General features: G+C 41.4%; 1 protein-coding gene and 1 long non-coding RNA gene across 6 annotated transcripts; both read left to right on the top strand.

Annotated features, from left to right (window-relative positions):
- Nucleotides 1–322: 322 nt before the first annotated feature.
- Nucleotides 323–1,811, top strand: LOC119341209 (aspartyl protease family protein 2-like). Its single transcript, XM_037613075.1, has one exon. It carries the CDS (start codon nt 365–367, stop codon nt 1,670–1,672), a length of 1,308 nt encoding a protein of 435 aa, XP_037468972.1. The 5' UTR covers nt 323–364; the 3' UTR covers nt 1,673–1,811.
- Nucleotides 1,812–14,685: 12,874 nt separating this feature from the next.
- Nucleotides 14,686–17,937, top strand: LOC119342195. 5 transcript variants are annotated; one of them, XR_005165442.1, is made up of 5 exons: nt 14,686–15,035; nt 15,175–15,319; nt 16,381–16,461; nt 17,100–17,232; nt 17,677–17,937. It is a non-coding gene; the product is annotated as an uncharacterized LOC119342195 (long non-coding RNA). The 5 variants fall into 5 exon arrangements; XR_005165440.1 differs by having other exon boundaries at nt 14,687–15,080; XR_005165443.1 differs by lacking the exon at nt 14,686–15,035 and having other exon boundaries at nt 15,044–15,319; nt 17,100–17,190.
- Nucleotides 17,938–19,606: the final 1,669 nt, after the last annotated feature.

Here is a 19,606-nt window from a genome sequence, read left to right as displayed (position 1 = left end):
CAGCTAAACCCTTCTCTACATGGAAGTGCGAGGGATACGCAAATAACAACAGATGATTTTTGGTTCATAATAAATGTAGCCGAACCCTCCTCTACATGGAAGTGTGCAAGGGATATGCAAATTTCAACAGAGGATTTTGGTACATAATAAATGCAGCCAAAACCTCCTCTACATAGAAGTATGCAAGGGATACGCAAATCTCAACGGAGATTTTTGGTTCATAATAAATGGTACCAAACCCTCCTCCAATAGTTCAATTCACCATCTACAAAAGGGTACATACTCTTACTCATTGTTGCATGCACAGACCAACACAAGTTAATTAGCCAGTCGATGTGTTTGCATTTCTACAACATATACATCCATGGAGCTCACCGCTCACACTCTCCTCCTCCCTCTGGTACTTGCGGCGCTCCTGCACACCACCACCGCCACTGTTGACGATGCCACACCAGGCCTCAACGGCGGCCTTAGCCTGCGCATGGTTCCCAGCCCTGGCTGGAACAGTACCATCCATGTCGACGACGACGGCTTCCTTCATCTGAAGGAGCCAGTTGGGCACGACACCACCGCGCTTCGACCGCATGTACGCTTTCTCCCAGGGAAGTACAACGTTGTCACCACTGTTGGGACAGGCCATGGCCGCCGCACGTACACCCTCGCGATGGAGATGACCAGCAGCCTGACGTGGATGCAGTGCGCGCCGATCCAACACCCGTTTCAGCAGGTGCCGCCGCCCTTCCACCCGCGGACATCGCCGTCATTCCGCCACCTCGCACCCACAAACCGCCTTTGTTCGCCCCCGGGGCACGACGTGTGCAAGTTCCACGTCACCCCCATCCACCCCGGTGGCGCACATGCAAGCGGCGCGCTCGGTGACGAGACCCTATCCTTCACGGGATCTGCGCCGGCGGTCTTTCCCACCGTCATCATTGGCTGCGCGCACAGCAGCACGGGTTTCATCAGCCACGGAGTGCTCGCCGGCGTCCTCGGCCTGGGCAAGACGTATCCGTCGCTCGTCCCGGTGTTACTCCAACGGCACGGCTTACATCGCTTCTCCTACTGCCTCTTCGTGCCCGGGTCGGCGAACCGGCACGGCTTCCTCCGGTTCGGCAACGACATCCCGGTGGACACGAGGCGCATGAAGAGCACCAGGATCGTCTACCCCGAGCATAGCTCCTACTTTGTCAGCCTCAGCGGCATCAGCGTCGCCGGGACGCAGCTGGGCGGCAACCTGGCGGAGGTGTTCAGGCGTCGACAGACCGCCGATGGCAAGTGGCACAGCGGGACCGTGATCGACGTCGGGACGTCTCGGAGTGTGATGATCGAAGCTGCATACAGTGTCCTGGAGCAGACCCTGGCGGAGCACGGCAGGAGGCTCGGTTTGCCGGTGCGCCGCACCAGCTCCGGCCTCTGCTTCCGCGCGATGCACTCCCACTTCTCGCAGTTGCCCACGGTGACACTGCACTTTGAGCAGGACCTCGTGCTCACACCGAATCGGTTGTTTGTAGTGCATGAGCAAGACATTTGCCTCGCCGTGTCACCGAGCCCGGACATCACCATCATCGGGGCAATGCAGCAAGTGTGCACGCGCTTCGTGTACGACCTCGCCGCCAGCAGGGTCTACTTCGGCCCCGAGAACTGCAATGACGACACCGGCGAGCATGATTGATATCCTGTTTTTTAGCGAACAATCCGAGTTGACGTAGTCAACTGTCTGTTTTTTAAATAAAAGGAAAAATAAACAATAATGAGAGTGCACAAACAAACAAAATAGATCAAATATGTACAAACGAAATAATGTCTTTGCAAGTAGGCTGAAGTTCATTTTAAACAGCTAGCTCCGCTGCCCTGCGGAGACCCCGTGAGCCAATCGGATGGCGCCAACGCATAGAGTGTACCGGCTGAAACTCATTTATCTTGTTACTCCGATGTTGATATGTCATCACTCGCCCCACCACCACATCCGGTGGTTCATATTTCTTTCAACATAAATGCTTTTTAAAAACTAATTTTGGCAGAAATTTCAAAAAAAGAACAAAACTAATTTTCACCAAAAAAGTTTCACACAAAAGTTTTCAGTTATTTCAGTGACATTAGAAAACACATTTGTGCATTTTTAACGATTCATTGTACAAAAATGTTTACAAACATATTTCATAAATATTCGCACAAATTGCAATCATAGTTCAACCAATTTTAGAAACATTACATAGAGATTCATACAGATTCTAATTATTTCAGTCATATCTTAATGAATTCCGCCAATATATAGAAGCAAAAGAAATAAAAAATATTCACACACATTTAACTTATTTTGACAGTAATTTAAACAATTTTAGAAACACGGTGTTTTTTTAACACAGTATAGACGCAAACGCTCATAGATACACACATACACTTATCCTTATGAATGCATGCACACCCTACCATTCCGAACATCTTTGAGAGACAGAGCCGACACATCATCTTGAAATTTACGAAGTCATCACAAACGCCTCCGTAGTCGACGGGAACGTCTATTCCCACTGAACGAACATCGCTGGAAATACTAAATTAAATCCAGAAACATGCGAGCCACAGTGCCAAATACTAAATTAATCCCTCGTGTGCTGGTTCCACCATAAAAACCTAACCATCTAAGCTAGGTTCGGTTCGCCTATGCTTCTTCCGTGCCAGCGCCAACAACAAGCATGCACACAGGAGCGCTGTTGGGGAGGAAAAATCGTTCGCATCTCGTGCGGAAATAGTCATCCGTGAAGCAATTTCGCCCCCTAAATATCACATACAAGTTGGTCATGTAGACAAGCAGATTCAATATATGTCACATATAAAAAAGTGATTCAGTATGCATAAAAGTATTTCGGCATGTCAGAATTGCCTATGGAGACTAACAAATATACATAACTAGTGCATGCTCTCCCAAAAATAATCACCTCAGGAACATACATATACAAAGTTGTGCCTATTAGCATCTCGCATGCCTCTCAATGATACATAAATTACATATCATCATCCATATCTATAAAAGATCTAGTTAGCCCAAATCTGCCAAAAGATCTCTCATGCCTCTCAATGATACATGTAATAATCACCCATATATCAATATCTGTCTAATCTATCTGCATAACACCAACCCAAAAGTCCAAACAAATTTTTTTTTGCCTTGCATACAGAGTCCAAACACAGCTTTGCCCCTGACAAGGGAGAAAAACAAGAAACAGTACCTCACGGGCAAACAAACCTGTATATTTGTAATTTTTATTTGAAAAGGAGGATGACACCCGTTCTTTGCATCTTGGCGATGCATACATCACTTTATTAATTATTCATAAAGACCTCACAAAGTAAAACATCAATAAATCTGAAGGCACCATCTAGGCAACATCTGTCGCTACTCCTATCCACTTGATGAAGGGTGCAGATGGTCTAAACCGAATACCCAGACCTCTCATCAAAGTCTATGATCTAAAGCTAGGGGCCCCAACCCAGCCGTCATGCCGGGTCTGGGGCACATACTAGTCCGACGCACTCTCAGAGGTCGCCGCCGCTGTCTTTCACCGATCCATCTTCAGAGCTGGTACTGACGCATCAACCTTGAAAGGCCTACCACCGGCACCCACACGGCGCAAGACAAAGCCTCCTCCCTACGCGCGTCCATTGTCACACATCCGTCACCGAGACCCCGCCGTGCCATGCCGCCGAGACTCCACGTCGCTGATGCGTCACATGGAACATTGCTCCATCACTGGAACCGTCCACTTGTATATTTGTCATAGAATTTTAATAAGATAATACAAGAATGTCATTTTAATAAGGCACAATTAATGACAACAAGCAAGCGAAGAGACACTTAACTTGTTTAGGAATTGATGGAAGAAGGGGCCCACCCCAGAAAAATTCGGGGGGGGGGGGGGACAAATTGGTGAGGGAAAATTATGCAACATGCCCCTAAAAGGGCAGTAGGTGTAGGATTATTGATATTTACCTAAGATCCGGAATGTACTCCCTCATCTTGGTGGAATCACATAGATCGCCTTGGTCTCGCATCTCTCACCTCCCCCTGATACGTCTCCAACGTATCTATAGTTTTTGATTGTTTCATGATATTATATTACCCCTTTTGGATATTTATGGGCTTTATTTTACACATTTATATCATTTTTGGGACTAACCTACTAACCGGAGGCCCAGCCCGTATTGCTGTTTTTTTTGCCTATTTCAGTATTTCGAAGAAAAGGAATATCAAACGGAGTCCAAACGGAATGAAACCTTCGGGAGCGTGATTTTTGGAGCGAACGTGATCCAGAGAACTTGGAGTGCAAGTCAAGAAGCAAACGAGGCGGCCAGGAGATAGGAGGGCGCGCCTCTCTGTCTCCTGGGCCCCTCGAGCGGCCACCGACGTACTTCTTCCTCCTATATATACCTACGTACCCCGAAAACATCCAGGGAGCCAACGAAAAACAATTTCCACCGCCGTAACCTTCTGTATCCGCGAGATCCCATCTTGGAGCCTTCGCCGGAGGGGAAATCGACCAGGGAGGGCTTCTACATCAACACCATTGCCCTTCCGATGAGTTGTGAGTAGTTTACCACAGACCTTCGGGTCCATAGTTATTAGCTAGATGGCTTCTTCTCTCTTTTTGGATCTCAATACAATGTTCTCCCCCTCTCTTGTGGATATCTATTCGATGTAAACTCTTTTTGCGGTGTGTTTGTCGAGATCGGGTGAATTGTGGATTTATGATCAAGTTTATCTATGAGAAATATTTGAATCTCCTCTGAGTTCTTTTATGTATGATTGAGTTATCTTTGCAAGTCTCTTCGAATTATCAGTTTGGTTTGGCCTACTAGATTGATCTTTCTTGCCATGGGAGAATGCTTAGCTTTGGGTTCAATCTTGCGGTGTCCTTACCCAGTGACAGAAAGGGCTGCAAGGCACGTATTGTATTGTTGCCATCGAGGATAAAAAGATGGGGTTTACATCATATTGCTTGAGTTTATCCCTCTACATCATGTCATCTTTCTTAATGCGTTACTCCGTTCTTATGAACTTAATACTCTAGATGCATGCTGGATAGCGGTCGATGTGAGGAGTAATAGTAATAGATGCAAGCAGTAGTCGGTCTACTTGTCACGGACGTGATGCCTATATACATGATCATGCCTAGATAATCTCATAATTATTCGCTTTTCTATCAATTGCTCGACAGTAATTTGTTCACCCACCGTAATACTTATGCTATCTTGAGAGAAGCCACTAGTGAAGCCTATGGCCCCCGGGTCTATCTTTTATCATATAAGCTTTCAATCTACTTTTATTTGCATCTTTACTTATTGCATCTATATTATAAAATACCAAAAATATATTTATATTATCATACTATCTCTATTAGATCTCACTTTCACAAGTGGCCGTGAAGGGATTGACAGCCCCTTTATCGCGTTGGTTGCAAGTTCTTTGTTTGTTTGTGTAGGTGCGTGGGACTTTTGAGGAGCCTCCTACTGGATTGATACATTGGTTCTCAAAAACTGAGGGAAATACTTACGCTACTATTGCTGCATCACCCTTTTCTCTTCAAGGAAAACCAACGCAAGCTGAAGACGTAGCACCCCCCACAACATTCTCATCACTAAACCCCTATCCCAGTGCAGTGATACGTCTCCAACGTATCTATAATTTTTGATTGCTCCATGCTACTTTATCTACTGTTTTGGACTATATTGGGCTTTATTTTCCACTTTTATATTATTTTTTGGGACTAACCTATTAACCGGAGGCCAAGCCCAGAATTGCTGTTTTTTGCCTATTTCAGTATTTTGAAGAAATGGAATATCAAACGGAGTCCAAACGGAATGAAACCTTTGGGAACGTGATTCTCGCACCGAACGTGATCCAGGAGACTTGGACCCTACTCCAAGAAGTGCCAGAGGCGGTCACGAGGGTGGAGGGCGCCCCCCTGGGCGCCCCCTACCTCGTGGGCCCCCTATTGCTCCACCGACGTACTCCTTCCTCCTATATATACCTACGTATCCCCAAACGATCAGAACAGGAGCCAAAAACCTAATATCACCGCCGCAACCTTCTATATCCACGAGATCCCATCTTGGGGCCTGTTCCGGAGCTTCGCCGGAGGGGGCATCCACCATGGAGGGCTTCTACATCAACACCATAGCCCCTCCGATGAAGTGTGAGTAGTTTACTTCAGACCTTCGGGACCATAGCTAGTAGCTAGATGGCTTCTTCTCTCTTTTTGGATCTCAATACAATGTTCTACCCCTCTCTCGTGGAGATCTATTCGATGGAATCTTCTTTTTGCAGTGTGTTTGTTGAGACCGATGAATTGTGGGTTTATGATCCAGTATTATCTATGGAATATATTTGAATCTTCTCTGAATTCTTTTATGTATGATTGAGTTATCTTTGCAAGTCTCTTCGAATTATCCTTTTTGGTTTGGCCAACTAGGTTGGTAGTTCTTGCAATGGGAGAAGTGCTTAGCTTTGGGTTCAATCTTGCGGTGTCCTTTCCTAGTGACAGCAGGGGCAGCAAGGCACGTATTGTATTGTTGCCATCGAGGATAACAAGATGGGTTTTTTTTTATCATATTGCATGAATTTATCCCTCTACATCATGTCATCTTGCTTAAGGCGTTACTCTGTTTTTAACTTAATACTCTAGATGCATGCTGGATAGCGGTCGATGAGTGGAGTAATAGTAGTAGATGCAGAATCGTTTCGATCTACTTGTCTTGGACGTGATGCCTATATACATGATCATTGCCTAGATATACTCATAACTATGCTCAATTCTATCAATTGCTCAACAGTAATTTGTTCACCCACCGTAGAAAATCTATGCTCTTGAGAGAAGCCACTAGTGAAACCTATGGCCCCCGGGTCTATTCTCATCATATCAATTTCTATCGCTTTATTACTTGCTTTGCTTTTACTTTGCTTTTTACTTTTCACTTTGCATCTATCTATCAAAAATACCAAAAATATTATTTATCATCTCTATCAGATTTCACCCTCGTAAGTGACCATGAAGGGATTGATAACCCCTAATCGCGTTGGTTGCGAGTAGCTATCGTTTTGTGTAGGTACGAGGGACTTGTGCGTGGTCTCCTACTGGATTGATACCTTGGTTCTCAAAAACTGAGGGAAATACTTACGCTACTTTGCTGCATCATCCTCTCCTCTTCGGGGAAATCCAACCCAATGCTCAAGAGGTAGCAAGAAGAATTTCTGGCGCCGTTGCCGGGGAGGCTCACGCAAGCAAGTCAACTATACCAAGTACCCATCGCAATCCCTATCTCTCACATTACATTATTTGCCATTTGCCTCTCGTTTTCCTCTCCCCCACTTCACCCTTGCCATTTTATTCGCCCTCTCTTTCCCAATCTCCTCCTCTCTTTCCCGTTTGTCTTTTTCCCGTTGCCTTTTTGTTTGCTCGTGTGCTAGTTTGCTTACTTGTCGTCATGACTAGTCTCATATCTTCTCCGTTATCTCCCGAGAATGAAGTTCTAAATTTTAAGCAAAGGGAGGGAGAAAATCTAAAAGATGCTTGGTATAGAATTTGCAATGCTCAAAATAGATCTACTAGGAAGCAATCTACTTCAGTTCTTCTTTGCAATTTTTACGTAGGTGCTAATCCTTGGTATAGATATATCCTTGATACCATTACCGGAGGGAATTTCTTGGGTAGCCACACTTTTGATTCTTATAATGCTTTAATAGATATATTTGGCTCACCACCCCTTTTGATTAATGGAACTACGTTAACTTTGGAGCATGTTATGCAAAGGCTTGAAACAATTGAAAATAAAGTTGCTACCATTGAATCAATTGAAAATCTTGATAAAAAGATCCACAATCAAATTACCCAATATGGATCTAAGGTAGGAATGACTTTGAAAAATATTGAAGAAAAAGAACCCATAGTTAATGAGAAAATAAATCTAGATTCCACAAGAATCGATAAACTTGAGGGTATCATTACCAACTTGGGAACCGCTTTTTCTTCTGTTCAAAACACTCCAAGTTCTTCTACTAAAAATACTAAGATTATTTATGTTCCAAAGAATAAGGGTGAATCATCTAGTAAGGAAACTGCGGATCTTAAATCTATTAGTGTTCATCCCAATCTTTTTACCATCATTAAGGAACCATTTGCTATAGATGAATTTTTAGATCTTTTGCCTGAAAATTTGACAATTACTAGGAAGAAAGAAAATTCTAAAGGAGGTAGATGCCTCATTGAAGAATTGCCTACCATAGATGGCAATACCTAGATCTATCCTTGCTTTTATGCCTAGCTAGGGGCATTAAACGATAGCGCTTGTTGGGAGGCAACCCAATTTTATTTTTGTGTTTTTTGTTTTTGCTTCTGTTTAGGAATAAATAATCCATCTACCTTCTGTTTGGATGTGGTTTTATGTTTTAATTAGTGTTTGTGCCAAGTAGAACCTATACGATAACCTACGTTGATAGTTGATTTGTTTCTGCTGAAAAACAGAAACTTTGCACGCACGAATATAATTTTGTTAAATCACAGGAACGTGATTTTGCGTTGATTATTTTTGCTGCTGTTCAATAAGCAAATTGTACAGGACTTCCTATTTTGGTAGAATTTTTAGAGTTCCAGAAGTTTGTGTTAGTTACAGATTGCTACAGACTGTTCTGTTTTTGACAGATTTTGTTTTACGGGTGTTGTTTGCTTATTTTGATGAATCTATGGCTAGTAAAATAGTTTATAATCCATAGAGAAGTTGGAATACAGTAGGTTTAAAAGCAATATAAATAAAGAATGAGTTCATTACAGTACCTTAAGTAGTTCTTTGTTTTCTTTCTCTAACGGAGCTCACGAGATTTCTGTTGAGTTTTGTGTTGTGAAGTTTTCAAGTTTTGGGTGAATTCTTTTGATGGATTATGGAACAAGGAGTGGCAAGAGCCTAAGCTTGGGTATGCCCATGGCATCCCCAAGATAATCCAAGGACACCAAAAAGACAAAGCTTGGGGATGCGCCGGAAGGCATCCCCTCTTTCGTCCACTTCCATCGGTAATTTACTTGGAGCTATATTTTTATTCACCACATGATATGTGTTTTGCTTGGAGCGTCTTGTATTATTTGCGTCTTTGCTTGTTAGTTTACCACAATCATACTTGTTGTACACACCTTTTGAGATAGCCATACATGAATTGGAATTTGTTAGAATACTCTACGTGCTTCACTTATATCTTTTGAGCTTGATAGTTTTGCTCATAGTGCTTCACTTATATCTTTTGAGCTTGATAGTTTTGCTCATAGTGCTGCACTTATATCTTTTGAGCATGATAATTTTTGCTCTAGTGCTTCACTTATATCTTTTAGAGCACGGTGGTGGATTTGTTTTAAAGAAACTATTGATCTCTCATGCTTCACTTAGATTATTTTGAGAGTCGTTAATAGCATGATAATTCGCTTAATGTTAATATACTTGGTGTTCAAGATATGTGAAATTTTCTTTTGAGTGCGTTGAATACTAAGATAAGTTTGATGCTTGATAATTGTTTTGAGATATGAAGATGGTGATATTAGAGTCATGCTAGTTAAGTAGTTGTGAATTCAAAGAATACTTGTGTTGAAGTTTGTGATTCCCGTAGCATGCACGTATGGTGAACCGTTATGTGATGAACTCGGAGCATGATTTATTTATTTATTTTCTTCCTTATGAGTGGAGGTCGGGGACGAGCGATGGTCTTTTCCTACGAATCTATCCCCCTAGGAGCATGCGCGTAATACTTTGCTTTGATAACTTCTAGATTTTTGCAACAAGTATATGAGTTCTTTATGACTAATGTTGAGTCCATGGATTATACGCACTTTTTCCCATCCTTCCACCTTTGCTAGCCTCTCTAATACCACACACTTTTCGCCGGTATCATACACCCACCATATACCTTCCTCAAAACAGCCACCATACCTACCTATCATGGCATTTCCATAGCCATTCCGAGATATATTGCCATGAAACTTTCCACTGTTCCGTTTATTATGACACGCTCCATCATTGTCATATTGCTAGCATGATCATGTAATTGACATCTTATTTGTGGCAAAGCCACCGTTCATAATTCTTTCATACATGTCACTCATGATTCATTGCATATCCCGGTACATCGCCGGAGGCATTCATATAGAGTCATACTTTGTTCTAAGTATCGAGTTGTAATTGTTGAGTTGTAAGAAAAATAAAAGTGTGATGATCATCATTATTAGAGCATTGTCCCAAGTGAGGAAAGGATGATGGAGACTATGATTCCCCCATAAGTTGGGATGAGACTCCGGACGAAAAAAAGAGGCCAAAAAGAAAAGGAGAAAGGCCCAAACAAAAAATGAGAGAAATAGAGAGAAGGGACAATGCTACTATCATTTTACCACACTTGTGCTTCAAAGTAGCACCAAGATCTTCATGATAGAGAGTCTCTCATTTTGTCACTTTCATATACTAGTGGGAATTTTTCATTATAGAACTTGGCTTGTATATTCCAATGACGGGCTTCCTCAAAATGCCCTAGGTCTTCGTGAGCAAGCGAGTTGGATGCACACCCACTTAGTTTCTTTTGTAGAGCTTTCATATACTTATAGCTCTAGTGCATCCGTTGCATGGCAATCCCTACTCACTCACATTGATATCTATTGATGGGCATCTCCATAGCCCGTTGATACGCCTAGTTGATGTGAGACTATCTCCTCCCTTTTTGACCTCACAACCACCACCATATACCACCATAGTGATATGTCCATGGCTTGCGCTCATGTATTGAGTAAGAGTTGAAAAAGCTGAAGCGCGTTAAAAAGTATGAACCAATTGCTTGGTTGAAACCGGGGTTGTGCATGATGGGAGTATTTTGTGTAATGAAAATGAAGCATGGCCTAACTATATGATTTTGTAGGGATAAGCTTTCTTTGGCTATGCTATGTTGATAGGACATGATTATTTGTTAGTATGCTTCGAAGCATTATTATTTTTATGTTTTATAAGCTTTTATCTTGAATCATTTGGATATGAACATTCATGCCACAATAAAGAAAATTACATTGAGAATTATGCTAGGTAGCATTCCACATCAAAAATTCTGTTTTTATCATTTACCTACTCGAGGATGAGCAGGAGTTAAGCTTGGGGATGCTTGATACGTCTCCAAAGTATCTATAATTGTTGATTGTTCCATGCTATTATATTACCTGTTTTGGATGTTTATGGGCTTTATTTTACACATTTATATCATTTTTGGGACTAACCTACTAACCGGAGGCCCAGCCCGTATTGCTGTTTTTTTTTTGCCTATTTCAGTATTTCGAAGAAAAGGAATATCAAATGGAGTCCAAACGGAATGAAACCTTCGGGAGCGTGATTTTTGGAACGAACGTGATCCGGAGAACTTGGAGTGCAAGTCAAGAAGCAAACGAGGTGGCCAGGAGATAGAGGGCGCGCCCCCTGTCTCCTGGGCCCCTCGAGCGGCCACCGACGTACTTCTTCCTCCTATATATACCTACGTACCCCGAGAACATCCAGGGAGCCAATGAAAAACAATTTCCACCGCCGTAACCTTCTGTATCCGCGAGATCCCATCTTGGAGCCTTCGCCGGCGCTCCGGCGGAGGGGGAATCGACCACGCACTACAAGAAATATGTCAACTAGTGACCTTCTGTCAGTGACCCTGGAAGAATTGGTCATAGATCTATGACCATTTCAGACCAATTGGTCAAAAGCTGTTCGGGGGGCTCCAAACCCTAAACAATAACGACCATTTTGGTCAAAAAGGTCGTAATTTCCTTATACGAAATGGTCATCAAGCAGATAGCACAGGTCCGCTGCCTTATTTCTAGCTGATGATGACCAATATAGATGGTCATAACCTTGTAAATTGTGGTGGGTTGCTATGACTAGGCGCCACCTCATCAGGTTTGCCTATGTGTCATGTCCATGTGGCAGTTTTTGCCCTAGGTTGTGAAGCAACCTATATTTCTGTCATTCCCAAAATTCCAAAAAAAAATCTCATAAATTCTTTGGGTCATATCTTCGTCAAATATGTAAAAAACCTTCCTTGTGTAGTTCAAAAATAATTCAAAAATATTCATTTTCCTATTCTGTTCAGAAAAACACTTTGTCAAGGAAGTACCACTTTGGCATGTCCAAATGGTATCCATTTTCTATAGTGCTTTCCTCTATGCAAATAACCATCCTCCAACAAATGCCAGCTCAATCCATTCATTATTTTGAGCCCGGATTCAACATTCGTATTTATGTCCAGTGTGGTACTTTGCAAAGCAAGTACCACCTAGGCTCCTCCTTTTGAGATGAAAATTTGTGAAGACGGTCTTCTTAGTTATTGATCATCCTCAACCAAAACTCACACCCATTAGCCATGTGCATTTCCCGTACCGCTAATCAAACACTTGGCTGCTTATTCATGTTTGAGCATCGATCGGTCTCCTCGTGAGAATCTTATGTTGTGATTTTCTTCCTAGCACCTACCTGGGGAGTGCCCAACCCACTAGACATGCCTAGGCAGCCTAGAACACATGACAATGCCACAGTCACGCGGTGACCACGCGGCGGGCATGCGAGTTTACGCGCTCTGGAGTTGGGGCCCTCGGCCACCGTCCAAACCTCGACGTATCGCCACCAAACCATGTATTTATGATTAAATAGGTACTTATTTAACCTGAAATGATTTTTGGAAAAAATAAATAGCAAACTATAAGGCAGCTGCAGTTCAAATTTGACCCGCTTCCAACTAAATCGGCGGGAATTTGTCTTTTTCACCAGAGGTGGATCAAAACTTTTGACACCCAACCATTTTGTCAATTGTGCATTAAATATGACCTAGTATTTTATAAAATTGATTTGGTCCAATTTTGCAACAAATATATGGTAGGTCCTTCATAAAAAAAACTCATTTCAGGCACTCGGAAAATGGGAAATGAATTTTCTATGCAAAGAAAATGAAAACTTCCTTAGGCAACATTGTTTGCCATTTCAAGATGCACCCTTGTGCACAATATGAGATCATTTGAACAAACTATGCCATGGATTTGGCCATAAGATTGATCATTTGGCTTGAAAGCCATGAATCTTCACGCATGATAGCTCATTTCTGAGAACACTTTTTTAAAATAAGTTCCGTATTACAAGTTTGTTATTTTTCCTGGGAACTTGGCCACATATAATGACACAATATGAAGGTTTCACAATTTTTTGATTTTTTTTGAATTTTTTATGCCCATTTCAAAATGCGGTCAAAACAGCGGGAATGACCGTTCCTAGCTAGTTGTTGAATCTTGGAATTTTTTTGGTGTTCCTCTGATTAAATAGGTACTTATGTACCTAGAAATGATTTTTGGAAAAAATAAACAGCAAACTATGAGGCAGCTGCAGTTCAAATTTGACCCACTTCCAACTAAATCGACGGAAATTTGTCTTTTTCACCAGAGGTGGATCAAAACTTGTGACACCCAACCATTTGGTCAATTGTGCATTAAATATGACCTAGTATTTTACAAAAATGTTTTGGTCCAAATTTGCAACAATTATTTGGTAGGTTCTTCACAAAAAAAATCATTTTGGGCACTCGAAAAATGGAAAATGATTTTTTCGTCCAAAGAAAATGAAAACTACCTTAGGCAACATTGTCCGCCATTCCAATAATCACCCTTGTGCACAATATGAAATCATTTGAACAAATTTTCGTTCAAATTTTCCCCGCTTCCTACTGAATGGACGAAATTTGTTTTTTATAAGAGGTGGATCAAAAGCCTTTGACATGTAACTATTTGGTCAATTTTACATAAAATGTGGTCTAATATTTTTGAAAAATGGAGTTGTGCTATTTTGGAACAAATATTTGGTAGCTTCTTCACACAAAAAATCTTTTTATGCATTCGAAAAATGAAAAATCATCTTTTTGTGCAAAGAAAATAAAAGCCTTCGAACTATGGCATTGTTTGCCATTCTAAGATGCACACTTATGAAAAAAACGAGATCATTTTGACAGACTATGCCGTTGTTATGTTTAATTTTTTTAAAAGTTTTGGGTCCAAAATTTTGAGATTCAAGTGCGAGATAGCCGGCCAATGAGACGCGAGGAACAGCTTTCACGCGGATCACCAAATTGGACACAATCTGAGCCATCCATCACGCATCCATCCAACGGTGGAGCTTCTCCCGAGAGTCAAAAACCCTAACCCACCCATATTTCAGAACTTTCATGCTAATTTTTTATCACATATAACCCATATTTGGCTGTTCTAGTTTATACTCCCTCAGTTCCTAAATATAATTCTTTCTAAAGATTCAATTACGGACTACATACAGAGTAAAATGAGTGAATCTACACTCTAAAATACGTCTATATACATCCGTATGTAATTCGCATTGAAATATCTAAAAAGACTTATATTTAGGAACGGAGGAAGTAGTTAAAATTAAAATTTAAGATGCATGCATTCATTGGAATGGAGGGAATATCTCCGGCAATTTTTGAGCTCGCGCCATATGTCTCACCGTATTTTCCCGCAAAACGCATTACGCGCGCGAGACCTTCCCGGCCCAAAGGCCCGAAACTAGACCAACCCAAGTCATATAAAAAGTTCTGAAACCCTAACTCCTCCCAAATCCCCTCCAGCACCGCTCCTCCCTTCTACTCTCTCCACGATCCCCTCCCCTCCCCTCCCCTCCCACCCCACATCGTCGAGCCTCGATCTGGACGGATCTTGCCAATCCACACACGGATCCGGCCTAACCATCCCGCAGCTGCGCCGGTGGGCCACCAGGACGGCGGCGAGAACCACCAACCCATGTTGAGACCTCAACGACGGTGGGTACCAAGAACCGATGCTGCACCAACCACGCGCGTCACAAGGAGGGCGGGTGTGGTTGCTGCCGGAGCAGTGAACTCTGCGCTTGGCGCTGGACCAGCAGGGGCTGGGTTGGCCGCGACGCTTGATTGGGTCGTTTCCAACTGCCCCGGCGTCGGTGGCGACGAGACGGTGCTGCCTTACTATCATCGTCACTTTTGATTTCAGCATCGGCCGGTCTCTTTCTTTTCTTTCTGAACACTATCGATTGATGAAGTTGTTTGGGCTGCCCAAATTGATGTTTCAATGTGCCAAATCTGCTGCTCTGTAGGTGCCAGCGTCGATGACATAATTTATCAATGGTGGGTTCAGTAGTAACTCAAATCCGTTGCTCTGTATGTGCCAGCGTGTGACGGAAATTATCATTGGTGGGTCTGGTAGTAACTCAAATCTGCTGCTATGTTGTTTTCAGCCTGGTAAGATAGTTGTTCATGCCACTTGCTTAACTGTGTTACCTGTTTTCAACTAGTGTACAAACAAACAAATTCTAGAGATGCATGAGTAGTGCAAGTATGCATTTGATAGTGCATCTTACCTGAGATGGACAAAGTCTTGCTTTGTTTAATTACACATAAACATGCATGGTAAAAACAAAATCCTGATTGATTACAGAGAAAGCAAGTTGATACTCCCATTACTGAGAACAAGCTTGGCTAGTTGAGAGTGTTCTATGCGAACTTCAGTCAGTTTTCCTGCATTTTACTATTCATAAATCATGTGTTCCGAACACGCTATATTGAATCAATCCTATGGAAACTGAGTTCCTACAATTTTCCCATGGAATTACTCCACTCAGAACATGCCCTAAGTAGTTTTATCTGTGAACTGACTATGTACTAATGTACTTCTCCGTGGCCTAATTGTCAATGTGCAAGATGTACATTGGTAGTGCATTTTGTGTCACTTGCTCTATGTTTCTGCTGTCTGTAGTTACCCAGTAATCACCCGACATTAATCTTAAGGTGTTTTAGTTGCCCAATTCTATAGGTAATAACAACCCATTGTTTATTTTCTAAGTTTGTTTTCATCAGAATTTTCACCGTAAGTACCAAGGCATTGAAGCATAGTCACCATTTTTTTGCTTGTATATGTGTGCATTAGACATTCTGTAATTAACTCATCAAAAATTAAAATTGGGTATGTCCATGCCATATATGCTCTATACTGTTGAGACATTATGATATGCCATTTTTTGTGTCATGTTAGCCTGGACAACCTTATGGTCTGAACCGTTGTACTTGATGGTTTCCGTCTGTATCTATGGATGCACCCAATAGGTAGTATAGAATGTTTAATATTTTTCTCAAATATGGAAAGTGAAGTTGTGGAAAATTTCTTCTGAGTAATTTGATACTATAACAGGTAGTAATATATTTAATCACATATATTGTCCTTTTGTCTTTCCTGTGGACATACATGTTACTTCGCTCACAGGATGTTACTTGGCTCACTGAAAGTTTGCGTCCTTATCAAACAGCTGCTGAGCTCTCTTTACTTTGGGCACTGTTTACCGGCATCTCAATCCTGACCTAGCAGGTCTGCTTACCAGCATCAACAGGTACTACTCTCTCCCCTTCTCCTCTAGGAAAAATGCATGAACAGAGAATTCACAACAGTTTGTTACATTGGATATTTTTGTGGTTAATTTCCCCATTCTGGAGGATTCATGCTTGTTCGCTACCCCCTTGTGTATTTTTCCAGAACACAACATTGGCTAAACAAACTGCACATGGCTTCATTTATTCTGAGCATATTCATAGTATAGTGATATTTATTTATTTATTGCACTAGTATGTGAATCATACCCTATTGAACAGTATGTAACCACAACAAAATGCCATGTATTTATTTGATAATAGAGCATGTAAACTAGAACCTACCCGACATTTCTATTCTTTGAGATACTTATTAGTTTGATGAGTTACTCCTCTTGATAGTCAAAAAATTGCAACTACACTTACGTTTCTTGCTACTGACTGCAACACAGTGTGACAATGAGATTTTAAGTTTGAATTCGTATATCATTGTATGGTTTATGATTTACATTTTCAAGGGTTATTAATTATAACATTCTGTTAAGTATGTGGTTGTTCTTTTGGAGACTAGGAAACAAGCTAACATATATTTTTCTCGGCAAGACTTTTACCTACCCTTTGATGTTACAGAATGCTAATCCTGCAATACCATTTTGTGCAGCTGGAACATGCACATTAACTCGTTGACATGTTTGGGCCAAACAATATGGAACATGGAGGGTGTCTTGTCCTAAGACCTGAGCCATTCACATGTATCGCAATGCTTTCCCTTACCTCTGGTGCATCATGCAAATGTATTTCTTTTTTCTAATTCCCCAACTGCTAATGAGTTACCTAAAGTTGAATCTATATTGAATACTCATTTACTTTAATAACTTGGTCAATACTTGATGTGCGCCTAGAAAAGTGTAGCTACGCATTGGAATTTTAAATTTTATTTCAGGGTGGCATTTGTATTCTTTATCTGGAAATAATACTTGCTTTTTAACCTCTATTGTACTGTCATGATAGTTGTTAAGCTACAATGAGAACATTTCGTCCAACCTTTGTCCTATAGTGGGTGGTTGTCTTGTGAAAAAATACCTCTGTACTGTACTGTCATGACACTTTGGTTGGCTTATCATAATTGTAGTTGTTTCCTTCTTATTATAGTATATGCGTCTTACAACAAAGGTGTTTCAATTCAATTGCTATGTGGTCTGCATATTCTACTCATGTGTGATCTTTCTTAATGCCAGGATATTCTGCAATCCAGAAGAACTAGCTACTCAGAAGTGGATGACAGTGAACATGAGAAGCTATGGTTTCCTGATTTGTAGTTATGTGTGGTGTTGTCATGAAGCATGGTGGTTCTGGCTTTGTGTAAAATCATTATAAGTATTGTACCTCTTTAGAGGAGTTGAACATTGAACTATGTATGTGATTCATGTACCTGAAGTATCCACTATGATGTCTATTGCTGAAACGAATATAACAATTTACTGATAATATTAGTTTATGGCTGGAATTATCTATGATGCCTTTTTTTGAGGTAAATCTATGATGCCTAGTGTAACAAAAATGTGAAAATAATGACTCAGCCAAATTAACAAAATTAATGGACTAAAATTGATAGGATCGGTCTCTGGATGTGGCCCAAAAATGAAACGGGATAAAACGAATGGGCTGTATTGTTGGGCTTCGCTCATTTAGATACCTTATTGGACTGGGCTGGTGAAAATTGTGACCTTATTTTTCAGTCATCGGTAATGCCATCAAGGCTGCCACATCATCACCTTAGCCACATGGCTGAAGCCATGTCAGATCCTACATGGTTCAAGTAGACCTCTAGTGACGAAAACAATTAGTCAAAGATGTACCGACCAAATGTTTTTGGTCATAGAATCTTTGACCAAAACATCCAAAAGGTCATGTTTGTTCGTTCTTGACGGCCAACTGTTGACCATCCAAATATGGTCATAAAAAGGTCATAAATGGATAACAACGACGATTCTTTGACCAAAATTGAGGGTCACGATTGAGTGTTTTTCTTGTAGTGACGGAGGGCTTCTACATCAACACCATTGCCCTTCTGATGAGTTGTGAGTAGTTTACCACAGACCTTCGAGTCCATGGTTATTAGCTAGATGGCTTCTTCTCTCTTTTTGGATGTCAATACAATGTTCTCCCCCTCTCTTGTGGGGTTCTATTCGATGTAAACTCTTTTTGCGGTGAGTTTGTCGAGATCCGATGAATTCTGGGTTTATGATCAAGTTTATCTATGAGAAATATCTGAATCTCCTCTGAATTCTTTTATGTATGATTGAGTTATCTTTGCATGTCTCTTTGAATTATCAGTTTGGTTTGGCCTACTAGATTGATCTTTCTTGCCATGGGAGAAGTTCTTAGCTTTGGGTTCAATCTTGCGGTGTCCTTACCCAGTGACAGAAAGGGTTGCAAGGCACGTATTGTATTGTTGCCATCGAGGATAAAAAGATGGGGTTTACATCATATTGCTTGAGTTTATCCCTCTACATCATGTCATCTTTCTTAATGCGTTACTCTGTTCTTATGAACTTAATACTCTAGATGCATGCTGGATAGCGGTCGATGTGTGGAGTAATAGTAGTAGATGCAGGCAGGAGTCGGTCCACTTGTCACGGACATGATGCCTATATACATGATCATGCCTAGATAATCTCATAATTATTCGCTTTTCTATCAATTGCTCGACAGTAATTTGTTCACCCACCGTAATACTTATGCTATCTTGGGAGAAGCCACTAGTGAAACCTATGGCCCCCGGGTCTATCTTTTATTCATATAAGCTTTCAATCTACTTTTATTTGCATCTTTACTTTTTGCATCTATATTATAAAATACCAAAAATATATTTATCTTATCATACTATCTCTATTAGATCTCACTTTCGCAGGTGGCCGTGAAGGGATTGACAACCCCTTTATTGCGTTGGTTGCGAGTTCTTTGTTTGTTTGTGTAGGTGCGTGGGACTTTTGAGGAGCCTCCAACTGGATTGATACCTTGGTTCTCAAAAACTGAGGGAAATACTTAACGCTACTATTGTTGCATCACCCTTTCCTCTTCAAGGAAAACCAACGCAAGCTCAAGACGTGGCACCCCCCACAACACCCTCATCACTAAACCCCTATCCCAGTGCCGCTACTCCCT

This window comes from Triticum dicoccoides, chromosome 7B (assembly GCF_002162155.2).
Source record: "Triticum dicoccoides isolate Atlit2015 ecotype Zavitan chromosome 7B, WEW_v2.0, whole genome shotgun sequence".
Classification (NCBI taxonomy): domain Eukaryota; kingdom Viridiplantae; phylum Streptophyta; class Magnoliopsida; order Poales; family Poaceae; genus Triticum; species Triticum dicoccoides.
This window is presented reverse-complemented; position numbering and strand designations above follow the sequence as displayed.

Coding starts and splice junctions, on each gene's coding strand:
- LOC119341209 (XM_037613075.1), top strand. CDS start 365: ATGGAGCTCACCGCTCACACTCTCCTCCTCCCTCTGGTACTTGCGGCG.